Raw genomic sequence first — 16,712 nt, forward strand, 5'->3', positions numbered from 1 at the left:
TTACATAAAAATCCTTTTTACGATTGCATGAGAGTCTGTCATGTGTATTAGTTGGTTTCTGTATCCAGTGGTGGATATTTAGATTTTTGGCAACTTTTTAGAATTAGAATTAATATGACTGTGAATACCTTTATGCATTTTTAAGACTGTTTTTTTGTTGGGAGTTAGCTAATTAGGGTAAGTTTCTAGGAGTAGAGTTACCTATTGCCAGGTTTTGTGCTATCCAAGGAGCTACCAATAAATAGAGTACAGATGCAGGCCAGAATATCATTTTTATAATTGAAAATGGCCAAGATAAAAGTCATAGCTTAGTGTGAGGCTAAATGGGCCTCTTTATAGATCCCAGGTTCAGGCTGTAGAACAGGTAATTGAAAAAATTGGGTCTGGAGTGGCCTCTCCCTGCAGAGCCTGGCCTTGCCTTGCATGTCATGTAGAGAGAGTATGATTTATGTGAGTAGGCAAGAGAGAATGGCAGAACTGAGCCAGAATGCCCAATTATTCCTCCCAAGTTTATCAAGCAGTCAACCACTCTACCTCCTGGGGAAGAAGTGAATAAAGAAAGAGCAGAGAGTGGTTGGAGTTACACTGAATTTCCTTCAGTGGAAGGACAGGAGGAGAGGGAAACAAAGGTTCCTAATCGACCTCTTTGAAAGTTCTCGATATACACTGAGTGGCCAGATTATTATGATCTCTGAATGCAAATAATCTGGCCACTCAGTGTATATCCTATGTAATAACAAATTGTCCGCTCGACCAGGAGTTTGACCAGCAGGCAGGCCGGCCAATCTCCCATGTCCCCTCCCCCTGGCTAGGCTGGCCAGACCCCACCCATGCATGAATTCATGCACAGGGCCTCTAATATATATATATATGTGTGTGTGTGTGTGTATGTATATATGTATATATGTGTGTGTGTACACACACACACACACACACTGAGTGGCCAGATTATTATGTGTTCAGAGATCATAATTATCTGGCCACTCAGTGTATATCATGAGACTCCATCCAAGTGGACCCTTGTAAGGATATGGTACACTTGAAATGTGTTCAGGCTGTTCTTTTATGATTTTTCTGTGCATCTCTTTTTTTCCCCTTATATATTTTTATTGATTTCAGAGAGGAAGGGAGAGGGACAGAGAGATAGAAACATCAATGATGAGAGAGAAACATTGTTTGGCTGCCTCCTGCATGCCCCACACTGGGGATCAAGCCCCAAACCCAGGCATATGCTCTGACCTGGAATTGAACCGTAACCTCCTGGTTCATAGATCAATGCTCAACCATTGAGCCAGGCTGGCCGGGCCGCATCTCTTTCTTATATTTAAATATGTAAATTGGATTCTTTGGAATTTTCTTACAATATAGTGGCAAAATATAAGAATTGTGGACTCTGTTTCATGACAAGTATACTGACATTCCTGAATTACTGTTTCACTGAGTTATATTTTTAGTTTTGTAGGATAATACTATTTTTATACCCATCATATATTGTTTTTGGTCTGCGTATTCAGCTCTTTTAGAAGTGTTTTTTCCATTTCAACCTTTAACTCCTGAATTGCCATAGAATTTATCAGAAATAAGGCTTTTATAATAAGAGCTCTGTGTTCAACTGAATATTTTATTGTCTAAATTTTTTAAAATGTGATTTTTAATCTCATTTATCTAAGGTAAAAACTGTACTGTTAATTTCTCAGTGGCATATTAGAATAACATGTTCTGTTAGGAGTAATTTCTTTATATGATCTGAATGAACCTGAAATAGATCATTGGCGGGAAAGGAGTTAAATGCCCTCAAATTCTTTGGCTTCGTAAGAGGCAGCAAACTTTAAATTTAATTGATATTAATAATGATTAAGAAATTGTGACCTCTGAGAATTTCTGCATCTCTGAGAATGAGTATTATTGGCAACATTATGACTTTATCTCTTTTATCTCATAGTATGTTTTTGCTTAATTTTGATATTAGCATTAACTGATACCTTTGAGCTACTTTTATTTTTATTTATTTATTGAGTTTAGAGAGAGAGAAAGGAAGAGAAAGAAAGACCGATTTGTTATTCTACTTACTTATGCATTCATTGGTTGATTCTTGTATGTGCCCTGACTGGGGGTCAAGTCCTCAACCTTGGTGTATCAGAATGATGTTCCAACCAACTGAGCACCCAGCCAAGGCCTGAGCTGCTTTTTAAGTTCACAATTTAGAACAGAATAAACAATACTGAGAGAACTCCTTGGCAAACAATACTGGCTGATATGACAAATATGTTTTAGGAAGATGTGGGAAATCTTTTTTTGTTAGCACCATGAAATATGCCATCTAATGGGGTAGTAGGACACAACTTAAAATAAGCCCATTTAACTGCTATTTGCACTGTGGAAGTCTGCCTCAAGTGAACCCTCTTGTACAGCATAAAGGTGGGGACTGGCATGGCTTTTGGAGACCAAACTATACCAAAGGCGTATTACTGCATGGGCAGCATAAGGTACACAGATTTATGGTTCTTCTGCTTTAAATGTCTCCAGAGACCATAAAACAGTCCATAATTTCCCTTGTTAAATGTTTCAACGATAAGCAACTGGCTTTTTATTAGCTTAAACTGAACATAAATTGATTGGAAATCTTCTTGCATGTAGCTATGACAGCTTATAATTAGGTGAAGTAAAGCATTTTTTTTCATTAGTAAAGAATTCTGTGAGTTCTTTCCTATTGAAACATCACAAATATGACAAATTAATTTTAGACCCTGATGTGCCTATTATGGTAGCGGCATTTCTTTTTCATTTTTGCTCAGCGTGGTTGTATTTGTCTTGAAGTAAGTGAATAATTAATGTTAGTTGATTAATACGATAATAGCTGTGTTTTGAGTGGATTTGGATGAACGAAAGAGACCACAGGGATCTCTGATTTTTGTGTAGTTGGCCCAGTATGCCAGGTTTTGGGCTGGTAATTATATCCTTTGTATAGTCACCATCAGGTTGAATGAAAAGCTGTGGTGAATAAAAGCTTATATAAGAGTCAGATAATCTGTAGAAAGATGTAGAATCCAACCACTTGATCTCAACGTGTTCCTTAGTAAGTTACTGCTTCTTAGCAATTCTAAATTAGTTCTGTTAGCTTTCTGTAGTGAACTTGACAAACAGCTTGATATGTACAGAATAGAATAACTTAATTGTATCTGTATGGCTGTTCTATTTATTTTCCCAGTCAGCCAATAGTGATTGAGCATCTACTCAATAATAATTGAGCCCAGTTTTGTTCTAGGCACCGGGGGAGGCAGCAGGGAATAAAACACAAAATCCGTGTCTGCATGGAGCTCTCATTAGGATAGGACAATAGATATACAAATAAGTAAAATACAGTAGGTCCTCACCTAACGTCGTCAATAGGTTCTTGGAAATTGTGATTTTAAGTGTAAGGACGTCTAACAACCAAGTTTACCAGAGGCTAATTGATATGAACAAGAGCTAAGTTCCTGTGGCCCTTTTCTTGTCACAGAGACATCACCAAACTTTTAAGGACCCACAACACTTCTTATATTAAACATTAAAATAAATGTGAGCCATACAGCTATTTAAGAAGGATGAACAAAAATAAGTAAGATCATTCTTTTTCAACCCACTTATTGCAGTTCATGGTCATGGTTGCCTGGAGCCTGTCCCAACCCTGGTTGTGCAAAGCGGGAACTCTTCTGGGCAGGACACCCTCCCATGCGGGGCGCACTCACACCCACCCACGCTCACTCACACTGGGACACTTAGACAGGCCAATCACCCATGTGCACATCTTTGGGATGTGGGAAGAAACCGGTGTCCCTGGAGAAAACTCCTGCAGACACGGGCAGACCCTGCTAACTCCACACAGACAGTGGCCCTGCCTGGGAATCCGTTTTTATTTTTCTTTCTCATCAATGTTATAACAAAATGACGTTATTCGAGGACCTGCTGTATATGAATAGTCAGTTGCTAATAAGTACGATGGAGAAGAAAAACAAAACAAAGGAGGGAATGGGGAGCAGAGAAGGCCAGCCTGGGAGGGGCTACGGTTCTGAAGAGCATGGTCAGGGAAGGCTTCTCTGAGAAGCTGATACTTGAGCAAAGCCCTAAAGAAGACGAAGGAGTAAGCCATGCAGAAATCGGGGGCGGGGGTGGGCGGGCAATGGAAGGAAGAGCCAGGGCAAAGGCCACAGGGTGGCAGGATGCCCGGCACCTTCACGTGGAGTCAGATCAGTCATGGCAGAGCGTAGGAATGAGGTCAGGGAGAGGATGGGGTCGGGGCAGCATTGGAGCAGATCGTGCTGAACTTGGAAAGCCGTGAGGAAGTTGGGAAGCCACTGAGCAGAGAGGTGGCACGGTCTGGTTCACGTTTTTTAAAGGGACACTCTGGTAGCTGGATAGACTACAAGGTGAGGAGGTGGAAGCAGGGGAATTGGCTGGAGACTGTTGCATAATCCAAGTGAGAGATGGTGAAGGGTTGGACCAGGCGTTTCCAGTGGAGATGGAGAAAAGTGGTCAGGCAGTAATGACATTTTGAAGGGTGGGCTATTGGGAATTTTTTTGACGGACTAGAAAAAGAGAGGTAGAGGATGCCTCCAATTATTTGAGGCCTGAATAATTGAAAGAGTGCGACTGTCCTTTACTGAGGAGGCGACAGAAAACCGAGGGAGGTCTCGGTGCATACTGCTGTGTTTCTTACTGACTTGCCACACCTGTGTATTTTTTTTTCCTTTTCATATTTGCTTTGAACACTGTGGTGGAGACTTTGAATTGAATTTTTTTTTATCTCTCCTACATGTGGTAAACACTTCAACTTAATGTATTCAGGGTAATTTGGGGTGAAAAATGAAGTGTACTTTAAAATAATTATTTGATAGATAGACCTGAAAAAAGAAATTTCCATCACATCAGGATTGTTCTAGTAACAGGGCTGTGGTTCAAGAGGTCATAAATGTAATGGAGATTCGTCACTTACACTGAGCTGAAAGGCAGGGTATTTTTTTTCTTTTTTAATAATGTGGCCTCGAGGTGAGCGTCGTGGGTGTCAGATATAGATTTGACATTTTTCACAGAGCTGAGCCAGTCTGTAAATTAGTTCCTGAATGTGTCCACTCCTACATCACAAGATGACTCATATCCTGTCATTGTCCATTTTAATCCCTTCTACTTTTCACTCTGCAGGCAAGTGAATGTAAGTTATTATTCTAGTCTATTTCGTGGAAAACAGAGAAACAAAAAAGCACCCACTGCGTGGACCTCATTTATTTATTTTTACCAATAATGGGAGAATTAATTTGGATAATCTACTTAAGGAGTTAGTCATAATTTTTAAAGCATTTCCAATTATATGTTCACCATGCTTGATTTTTTGTGTGTGTGTTTTTACATATTGTGCACATAACCTGAAGGAACTTAACATGATGAGCATTAACTAAAAAGATTATATTTTTCAGTGCCCACCAAATCTTCATAAACAAGATGGATATGCATGCAATCAAAATCAGGTATGCTGGGCTATACATTTTAAGTGTTAAATTTAAAAAGATTAGTTTGCTAGGTGCTTGTTTTAAATAAATACAAGTTTGAAAGGAAATTACAACTCAAACAATAGTAAATTATTACAGTGGTCCTCTGATCCGGAGTTGCTTTGTGTTGTACCACATACTAGCTGTATTATATTTACCTCTGATGACAAATTGTCCAGATTAAGGGCAAGAATTAGGAATCTAATTTATTGAGTTGTGACTATCTTCACTACCAGTCTATTTATTTTGAAAAAATATGGCAATCTGTTATAACGTGGGTCCCCTCTCCCCAGAGCCGTGTTATGACCTAACTATTCACAAACAAAAGAAGCTAAAAATCATCTTGGTATCACCCAAAGAAATTTAGCAATTGCTGTTTACCATAAAGTTTTAAATTTTAGAGGATTGGATTTAAAGAGCTGTACTATGAGGTCTGTTCTGAGTTTTAGATTTTAGCTGTCTGTTACTCTTCTGCTCGTCTGAAGCTGTTTGTGCTTCTCATTTTCACTGTGAACATTTTGGGGGAAACAGAACTGGCTCCGTGTGCCTCATAAGGTGTGTGTTCTTGTCCTCAGGGTCGCTGCTACAGTGGGGAGTGCAAGACGCGGGACAACCAATGTCAGTACATCTGGGGAACAAGTAGGTTGCGTTTTCCTGTTGATGCTCACACGCAGGTTTCTCTTCATATTGTCCTTCTCTGCCTGCCTTGCTGAGAGAGATGTACAGCTTGGAGTGAGGTTTTAAAAAAATCTAGAAAATGGTGAGATAAAGAGAACTGTGAATCTTAGTCACAGAACCACAGGGACACCTGCTGAAGTTGGGGGCTTGCGTGAGAACCCAAGAGCGCCATTCAGTGCTCGTGGGGGTAAGAGAAGGGACAGTACATCCATGCAAAGATCGGGTTGAGCGCAGCGGTCACGTTCGTTACCCAGCCACTTGCGTAATTTATTTTGTATCTTGGATTTACCATTTATCCCCCCCCCCCCAACTTAGCTGTCTGTTCTTTTACCCCAGGAAAGTTCCAGCTCTTATTTTTTAAATTCTGTAATTTGCTATTGTCAGTGTGAAGCGAAGAAATGCAGGTATGGCCCAAAGTGCAGACTGATAGAGATTCGGATCCATGGTCATGATTCTCGGCACGTTCCCTGCCTCTTAATACATGTGTTATCGTCCTGACATTTGCAGCGCCTCCCAGTGAACTTCCCATAATGAGGGCCAGACCAGAGGAGAGAGAAATGGGTCTGCTCTGCTGGCTGAGGCTGGTCACCCCCAAAGATACAGAAAGCACACAAAAGGGGGAGATAGAGGCCTTGCACAGTGCTTTCAGTGTTTGGCAAATACCATCTACCTGGAAGATTTACTTTGGGGGCTTCAGTTTTGACCCAGGGAAGGTAATAGAGGCATATTTTCTTTTTTTTTTTTAAAAAAAAGGTTTACATGTTAAAATCCAATTTTCAAGGTAAAATTTCAGTCGGCTAAGACTTTGTGGTGTCTCCTAATATTAATATAAAGCAGGACTAAGTGTGTTTATATGTTTTCTATGTGTCACTTCACTAATTTCTGCTGATGATCATTCCTAATTCCTCCCCTCAAACCTGCCAGCAGGAATTGGGAGTACATTTGTTTCTCAAGTTACAAGTAGCGGTGTGTTGGAGCTGTCTTGCCTTAGCTTGTGAGAGCCAACTGTTAAAAATGTCAGGACTTTCAGAAGCCAGTTGACAACACACTGAGACCTTGAAGTTAGCCATGTGTCACACCATGGAAATTTACATAATGGTATTTACACCAGGGGAACTGGTAAATGCTACAAATGAGGATCTTTTTATAATTTTAATTTTTTTTTTGGAGAATCAGTTGTCGAACGTTGACCAGCACACAGCTGGTTATAGATAACAAAGAGAACTAAAATGAATCTTCTCTTGCTCGTCTCCAAAAGAGGCTTCAGGGTCTGACAAGTTCTGCTATGAAAAGCTGAACACAGAAGGCACGGAGAAGGGAAACTGTGGGAAGGATGGAGACCGATGGATTCAGTGCAGCAAACAGTGAGTGGTCCGCTTTGGGGCCCGATGAGCGGATGGAAAGGCCTGGTTCAAATGTGAAATGGCACAAAATAAATGTTACTGGTTTTTTTATAACGTTCCGTTATTTCAAATTTTAAAGAATGCATATAAAAACACGTTGGGATATCTAGAAGCAGATGGCCACGGACTGACCTTTCTATGCACAGACTCACATCATTTCTGTAAAATTCAGAATATTTCTCATATACTTTATTTTACTTGATGCTTGTTTTGAAGAGATACATTGCCAAGGGATGACAAATTAATATTAGTATATACAGAGTTCTATAAGCAACATATGTAGGCCTTTTATATTTTGGGGACCATTCAAAGTAAAATAACATATTGTTGGTCATTTCATGAGTATAGTACCATTTGACTTAATTGAAGATCTAATGTCTGTATCAGAAGTTTTTATTCCCTTCTGAAAAGCAACTATTTAGGGCATACTGGAGGCATCTTTACTTGAGGAAATGAGATATTTTCAGAGCCCATCAGTGATATTTTCCCTTTGATTAGTTGAGGAAAGTAAATATTGTGATTTAATTATTAACTCAGTGACTTGGATCTATGGGACCTTTAGGTTATAGGCCAAAGATCCTCTGTTTTCCTTCCATAACAATGAGGATTCTTCCCCCAGTTTTGAAGCAGAGCAAGGATTTAATGGAAGTTTTTATTTCTCTAGTTTATGGTTTCTATGTGGAACTTTACAAAATTTTGCAATTCCATTTAGTTTTTGGTGATGGATCAGGCTTTACAAGACAACAAATCTTTGATGATAATTTCTTAAAAATTAACCCAAGATATAGAACAGAGCTTCCCACTGGATGTCTCACGAGTAGGGTACAGATTATGTGCAGTGTTCAGCCCTTGAGGTGCCAGGGAGTAGGAAAAGTGGGACCCAAGGTTGTCAAAGTCCATGGGGTGGGAAACCTCTGGATTAGATCAGGTTTATTCATTAACTCAATGTCCTAGACAGATCTGATCATTTCTCTGTGTCTTCAAAAAGTTTTGGAGGCATTGGATTAGACCATTGTAAAATACAGCTTTTGAATATCTGGTAACAGAATATCCAACCACCACTGAGTTAAAGAAAATCGGTTTTCTGAAACTTTTAACAATTGTGAAATATAACAGATAAATAGGAAAATGAATAATACACAAATATTCATTCTATCAAATAATTAGGGAGTGGCCTCCCATGTAACCTCTTCCTGGATGAAGATATAGAACATTGAAGCATCCCAGAAAATTATCTTCCCCTCATTTTGACTTTATGGCAGTCTCTTTTTTTTTTGGCTTTTCTTTAGAGTTTTACTGCCCAACTTTTCATCTCTAAATGATGTATTTTGCCAAAAGTTTTGGTAACTTTATAGAAAAGGAATCATAATTTCTGTGTTATTTTGTATTTGGCTTAAGTTCATTTTTTTGTTTATTTGTTTGACTTCCATTCATATTCCTAGTAATATACCACAGTTTATCCCTCCATTCTACGTTGGTGGCCATTTAGATGTTTCCATGTTTTGGCTATTAGGAGCCATGCTGCTGCAAACATTCTTTACATGTAACTTGGTACACATTTGGACACATTGATCTAAGTCCCGTACCGAGAAGAAACATTACAAAACCGTGGATGTATATTTTCAGTGCCACCAAGTGGTGTCACACTGTTTTCTTTGTAAGTGGTTGTACTAGTAAACCCTACCAGCCGTCAGAATTTGTAACAACATTCTCACCAGTGCTTGGTGTTACAGGCTTTTTGCTTTTATCTGTTCTGGTGGGTGTGAACTGCTATATGGTTGTGGTTTTAATTTGCATTTCCCTGATTACAGATGGAATTTAGTACATTTTCATGCATGTTTTAGACAATGGATTTCCTTTTTTTTTTTTTTTTTTTTTTTTTGTGAAATGTCGCTTCTATTCTTAGTCCCCCCCCCCTTTTTTTTTTTAAAGAAATGTATTGTTTACTTAAAGAGGCTACAGGTAGATGCCATCATGATGGGTGAGTCATCATTTAATAATGCCACTAAGGACCCAGATGATTCTGCCCCTCTGCTCTGTAATCCATTGCATGTTGCGTTTGGACCCTTTATGCTTGTGAACTTAATAATTGCAAGTTAGCTGTAGAGGCTCCACATTCAAAGGCAGGAAGCAGGGGTAGGAATAAGGATCCTCCTGTCAGGCAATAACCTTTTATCCAGAAAGCAAATTTTCCCAGCAGCTTCCTAGCCAGCTTTTTCTCACTTCTCAACACCCAGGGGCCACTTTTAGCTCTCGGAGGAAAAGAAGGAGGGATGGCTAGGAAAGAGGGTACAGGAAGTGGAAGGGCATGGCTAGCTTAGATGCCAGTCACGGCATCTTTCAGGGCTGAGCACTTTGCTTCCCCCAAACAAAATTGTGATCCTGCTAGTTAGGAAGGAGGGGCGTCATAGGCAACCAACAATATCTGATTGAGTGTTTTTGTTTAGAAAGAAAGATAATATTTTCATATTTTGAATATATATGGACTGAATAGTTTTGATTTTTTTTAGCATGATTCCTCTTGTCTTATTCTTTTTTTAAAAATTTTAACCTGTTTAGTGATGTGTTCTGTGGATTTCTACTCTGTACCAACCTTACCCGAGCTCCACGTATTGGTCAACTTCAGGGAGAGATCATCCCAACTTCCTTCTATCATCAAGGCCGGGTGATTGACTGCAGGTAACATATTAAATATTGGAAAAACCTAAAGAATCATGAGAATTACAAATTTAGAAAAATCAAAGGACATTTTTCCATTTCTTACAAGAGGAATGTTGATTGAGATTTTTATTATCACCTTTCATGTTAAGAGTCATTTAAAAACAAAGTTTTATCTAGATTTGCAAATTACATTTGTTTAAAAATTGTACCAGTTATTAGTAGGAGACATTCTTTGTAATTATAATCTGAAGAGTAGAATTATGTTATCTATTTTGACCCACAATTAAAGCTTTAAGCATTGGAATATGTCACTATTTGAACACTATGTGTATTTTATTTTTTATGACCAAAAAAAGTTTAAGCTTTACTTCATTCAGACGTGTCTGATTTAGAAGATGGTTTAATAAATACTTAATCATTTAGAGAAAATATTTATTAAAATATTATTTATAGCTAGAGACAAACGTTTTATATCCAATTACCTATGAGCACAAGACACAGAAAATATGAGGATTATTTTTAAAGCCAGGGAGTCATATTATATTCCAAATAATCCTTGTCCCTTCAAAGCAGTCATAATTCTAAGATGCTGTGCTCTCGTTCAAATAGTACTGAAAGGGTTGCTTAAAACACTTTTGGGATCCCCCCTACAGAATTGCCTTCAGCATCTGCAAATTTTTATCCTTAGTATCCCCAGAGGGGCAAACCTTCATCTTATGTGAGTGAATATATAAGATCAAGAAACAACCCAAAAATTTTTGAACAACATTTAATAAATAGATGGGTAACCAAATTGCATAATGCTGTCTTGAGCAAATGATTGCTGTTTTTCTGTCTTTTAAATGGCTCTGAAGGCAATTCTAACAGGATCTTAGCAAGATCCTTCCTGGAATAAGTTTGTTGTCTTCAAATATAGTTTGATGCACACAAGCTTCCTTTGAATCTGTAAGTTTTCACATGTCTCTACATATAATAGCCTTGTTAAATTATGTTGTTATATTTTAAGTTGGTATATTTGTAAACTATTCAGCAAGGTACTCTATTAGTAATTATAGCATTGACTATTATTTAAATTCAACTTGTTTCAAACTTTAAAATTTTAGTAGTAAATATCAATAGAGAGGAACCAGTTTACTTTTTCAAACATGAACAATCCAATCCTCTAAAGTAATAATAATTTCCAAAATGGTTTTCATTTTGCTATTTTTGCTCAACTTCTGCCTTTTTGTACTGTGACCCATCTGAAAGCCTTGGAGAGCTAATGATAAGATTACCTCTCTTATCCACTCCCCTTGTCTCATCGTTGGTCTTGAAAACAAGTGAAGGTTTAGAATACACTTGACTTATTTTTTCCTGTGACGTGTGGTATAATAGTGATAAGGAAAGGTAGTTTTCTTCATCATGCTCTTTGATTAAGGAGAGGTGGGGGAAGGAGGAAAGGAAAAGTGGAGAAATGCTAGGAGAAATTCATGTCCAATCACAGCCTCTTCAGCGTCATGAAGAGCGAGGCTCATTCATATTGAAGTTGTATTTCCAAGAGTGGTGCTAATGACTGTATGAATATCTTTCTCCTTCCAGTGGTGCTCATGTGGTTTTAGATGATGATACAGATGTGGGCTACGTGGAAGATGGAACGCCATGTGGCCCATCTATGATGTGCTTAGATCGGAAGTGCCTACAGATTCAGGCCCTGAATATGAGCAGCTGCCCACTCGATTCCAAGGGTAAAGTCTGCTCAGGCCATGGGGTAAGTAGGCATCAGTGTTCCAGTTCAAACTTTCATTACCTGGCATCCTTAAAGTTCACAGTGGTTAGATTTCCAGTGCAGCCACTCTCCCTCTGAGGCTGTTGCCAATATCTATGCATTGACTATGATTCTTTTCTTTTTTTGAAAAATACTGTATTTTTTTTTTTTATTAACTTCAGGGAGAGGAGGAGAGAGGGATAGAGAGATAGAAACATCAATGAGAGAGAAACTTCATCAATTGGCTACCGCCGGCATGTCCCCTGCTGGGCAACGAGCCTGACTGGGAACCGAACTGTGACCTCCTGGTTCATGGGTCAATGCTCACCTACTGAGCCACACCAGCTGGGCTATGATTATTTTCTTAGTGCACTTGTCTGCTAACAATAACACCGTATGCATTGATATGGTGTATTTTATTGTTTCTTTTATCACTGGCTATTTTTCTTCACCACATTCTCTAGATATAGTCTAACGTCTAAGGAGCTGGATAAAAATGGATAAGATTTTCTGTAAAGACCCAATGTGATTACTTTGTGATTACCATTTGAAGTAAGTTAAACCCTTTCAGTAAGTCCCTTCCAGTTACTCAGCATGCATGCTGGCTATCTATGTGTGCAAGGTCATACCAGACTAAAGGTTGGATCACTGATCCACTGATATAATCCACAGGTTTACAGTTCTACGGTTATGTTTGCATCATTGCCAGTCAGAGAGCAGATGCTCCCTCTACCCGCATATATCTTTAATTCTGTGGACAAAGTGTTTGGGCAGACACACCTGGCAAACCTAAGCTGAATATCTAAAACGAATCTTAACAATTATTTAAATTCGGCTTAGTAAAAGAAAAGTATTTCAAAATTTATGCAGACCTCAGAAATGGATAAAAGAAACATAAAGGAACTGAGAGAAATAATATAAAAGGAAGATGCTGGAATGAAGGTAAAAAGAATCCAAAATATAGGTAGCCAAGCAGGTGATGTAGAATCAAACAAGATAGGAAGGCCTGAGAAGCATATGCCCATCAATTATGTATGGTTTCAGGTTTGCTTGAATCATAGGCTCACAAAGGAGGCGGTATAGCCTAGTGATCAAGAGCATGGATTTGGGGGCGAGAAAGAATCCTGGGTTTGAATCCTGGCTCTGTTTCTCACCATCCCAGTGACTTTGGGCAAGTCACTTAACCGCTCTCATTTGTCAGGGTGCTAGTGTGAATATAAATGAGATATTATACATAAAACACTCAGCTCAGGTACCTAGCACATAGTAAATGCTCAATAATAGCTGCAAGAGAATAAAAGCACTGGACAGAACCTTTCATTATTCAGTCATTGCTTTGTAAGCATTATGAAATTTAATGCATGAAAAGGGCCCTTGACTCTCTACTCTCCTTCCCACTTTTTCATCTTGTTAAAAAAAGGTCAAATCCAATCTTGTTCATCATAATCACAGTGTTATAACATTTCAGATTAAAAAGCTTCTTATACTAATAGGCTTAAGTTTGATTTGATCGCCTCTAATAATCTGTTTCTGACTGTATTTCACAGGCAGATAAGGGCTTAAACTACTCTGCCTCTAGTTTGCAGATGGTTATTTATTTCATCTAAATGACAAGTCCATTCCAGCATGCTGCTTGGTCCCTAGGGGATCAGAGAGGAGATAATCACTTTCAGAGGGTCTTAGCCTGGCCGACAGAGAGAAGACTGTGGGCAGGCAGGGAAGGTGGGAGGGGTGCTCGTTTAGCTGGGAAAGGGCCACCAAATGAATTTGGTGTTGAACGTGGTGAGGCCCTGCAATGCATTGGTGATTTATGTCTCAGGGTCTTTATCTCTGACTATGTCTCTTGAGCCCAGTATCTGTTAATTCCTTAAATTTAGCATACATGTTTCTAAACTGTGGTTCTAGAAACAACTACTTATGAAATAAACTACATTGTCAGACATTTGTGTATATAATAATATCAACATGAATAATTAACATTTAATTACAATTATTTTTCTTTTCATCTTTTTTTGGTAATCAACTGACAAACTACCACTCAACTATTTGACCCATGCATGATTTTCCCTTATCTAATACCTAAAACTGTGGGAGACTTTTAAAAAATTCCAAATGGCTTTTAAAGTGTTTGCCTGGCCTATGTCTCTTTTACATTTATCACCGGTATATTCTACAAAGCGCAGTGAAAATGGCCCATCTCTGTTCTTTGTTCTTCACAGGTGTGTAGTAATGAAGCCACCTGCATCTGTGATTTCACCTGGGCAGGAACAGACTGCAGTATCCGGGATCCGGTTAGGAACCTTCATCCCTCCAAGGATGAAGGACCCAAGGGTTTGTGTGATTTCAGTTTCAGTTCCCAACACACTGAATTCATTGGTATTTATCATATGGAGCCAATAGAACAACTTAATAGATTTGAAAGGAGACCCACAAGAATATCTCGTTAGCCTGTAAAATGTATAGCTCATGTTACTGCAGAATTAAGGATTCTAGTAGTATATCATATTGGAAAATATATTTGAATTATCCCTTAGTCTAGAATTCAGATGAGGAAGAAGTAAATATACCAATTTCCTTTCTTTTCTTTAAACCTCATTCTTTTTTTTTTCTTCATAATCACAAAGGTTAATCATTTTAAAGTTTGTCTAATCTATGTCGGTTTTCTAATTGAGAAATCTTTTTGGATGACATGTGACTCCCGTCATTCCTCAATCCTTGAAAAGTGAAATACATGGAAGTTTTCGTCTTCCATGCTGTGTTTTTTTTATTATTATTAATTTTATTTTATTGATTAAGGTATTACATATGTGTCCTTAACCCCCCATTGCCCCCCATCCACCCCACTCCCGTTCATGCCCTCACCCCCCTGTTGTCTGTGTCCATTGGTTAGGCTTATATGCATGCATACAAGTCCTTTGGTTGATCTCTCCCTCTTACCCCCACCCTCCCCTACTTCCATGCTGTGTTTTAAATACACTTTTGATTTAGGAAGAAGTTGGAATTTTTCATGGAACTTAAATTCTTCAAAGAGGACATGAACAATATGTACCTTTGTTTTAATCAGCCATTACAAGGAGAGAAATTAGAATTTTAGAATTAGAAGGAGACTCAGTGACCAACTAACTACACCACCCTCATTTTGCGGATGAGCGCACCCAGACCCTGAGGTCAGGAGACATGCTATACTTACCCCAGCAACCAGAGGCAGCGCTGGGACCAGGACCTAGGTGCCCAATATCAGGCCCATTCTCCTCTGTTAGGTCATGTTATGATGTGGTCTGTGTCATCCTGAATTTGGTAATCACTTTCCCATTATTCTCCCTGTTCCCAACCCATAATGATTTTCAAAGACCAAGAAAAGTCATCAGTTGCAATAGGCTTTCGGTAGCACCTACAGCACTGAACATACCTGAGAAACCAAGGAGTCACTAGAATGAATGGTGTATCCCAGTGACATTGCACATCAGGTTCTTTCTCATGGCACTGCTAACAGTGTCTTATAAATAACAATCATGACTTTTTCCTGCAGGTAGGAAAAACACATAGAGAAATAGTGTCGTTTTGATCTGCTTAGTTTGGGATAAAAGCTCATTTAAAGACTCTGAATGTCATTATGGCTCATATGGGGAAAATACAACTTCAAAAGCATATGAAGCTCTATAGCCCTCAATTCCTGAAGAGATTTAGGCTGATTCAAGTGCACGCTGAATGTTCAGTAATAGTGGGTGTATTAAAATACTTTTCATACATTTGCTTAATATGCCCATGATATTAAAATGCGATAAGAATCATAATCACACCCTCACAATCTATTTCTGTTCTTCTTCTATTACTAAAAAGGAGCCAATTCCACTTTTACATGTAGTCTTTTGTTACTTTGAAACTTAAACAAAAAATTCTTAGATCCACCTTCAGAAGTTAGATGTAGAGAAGATTTAGACTCTGACAAGAGATGCAGAGGTTCATTTTTTCCAAATTTTCTCTCCATAGCATCCTTGTGATTCTCTTAAATATCTAGATGCTCTTTCCTCCAGGAAAGTATAAAATAAACGTGCCTGAGCAGAGGAGCAGAGTTCCGTTGCCTTAGGCTCTGCCTTTTTCATTCGGTAGGGTAAGGGATTATTAATTGCTTGACTCTACTCCTCATTCCTGCACTCGCCCAGACCTAGAAAACTTAATTGGAGGCATAAAGTGAACAGTTCCATTCTAGAGAAGAAGATACTCAAGCAGTATTTGTTTTGTTTCTCTGTATTTAATGCGGTGCTATTCTACAATATCTTTAAAGATAACCTTTTTGATCATTCAAATAATACATGTTTATTGTAGAAAATTTTGGAAATACAGAAAAGATGAAAAAGAAAGTAAAAATCACTCTTCATTCCACAACTCAAAGGTGGTCAACATAAGCATTCTGGCATATTTTGTTCCTGTTGTATTTTCCCCCCATTCTTACCGAAGTCAGTGGAGTCACTAGAGTAAGGGTAACATAACCATGGGTTCTAAAATTGTTAAAATTCTTGTGATCTCTAGTAATCTTCATTAAACTGAAAAAAAAAAGCCAGCAATTGATACATATATGAAGAACAGTTATTATTAGATTTCCAGAAAAGTCAAACAATAATAGTACACTAAATAATAGCTTTATCTTTATTTATGTCTTTGCAGCCTCTATAGAAAGATCAGCTGATATATTAGTAAAATGGG

General features: G+C 38.4%; 1 protein-coding gene across 2 annotated transcripts in view; it reads left to right on the forward strand.

Moving 5' to 3' along the window:
* ADAM23 (ADAM metallopeptidase domain 23) overlaps positions 1–16,712 on the forward strand; it is a 153,277-nt gene that overhangs the window by 116,402 nt on the left and 20,163 nt on the right. For both annotated transcript variants that reach the window (XM_079781845.1, XM_079781846.1), the window contains exons 19-24: positions 5,451–5,501; positions 6,098–6,161; positions 7,459–7,564; positions 10,163–10,282; positions 11,843–12,011; positions 14,228–14,339. In XM_079781845.1, coding sequence (XP_079637971.1) covers positions 5,451–5,501; positions 6,098–6,161; positions 7,459–7,564; positions 10,163–10,282; positions 11,843–12,011; positions 14,228–14,339 — 622 coding nt within the window. The remainder of the gene's footprint in view (positions 1–5,450; positions 5,502–6,097; positions 6,162–7,458; positions 7,565–10,162; positions 10,283–11,842; positions 12,012–14,227; positions 14,340–16,712) is intronic.

The sequence above is a fragment of the Cnephaeus nilssonii genome (assembly GCF_951640355.1).
Source record: "Cnephaeus nilssonii genome assembly, chromosome: 10".
NCBI classification, from domain to species: Eukaryota; Metazoa; Chordata; class Mammalia; order Chiroptera; family Vespertilionidae; genus Cnephaeus; species Cnephaeus nilssonii.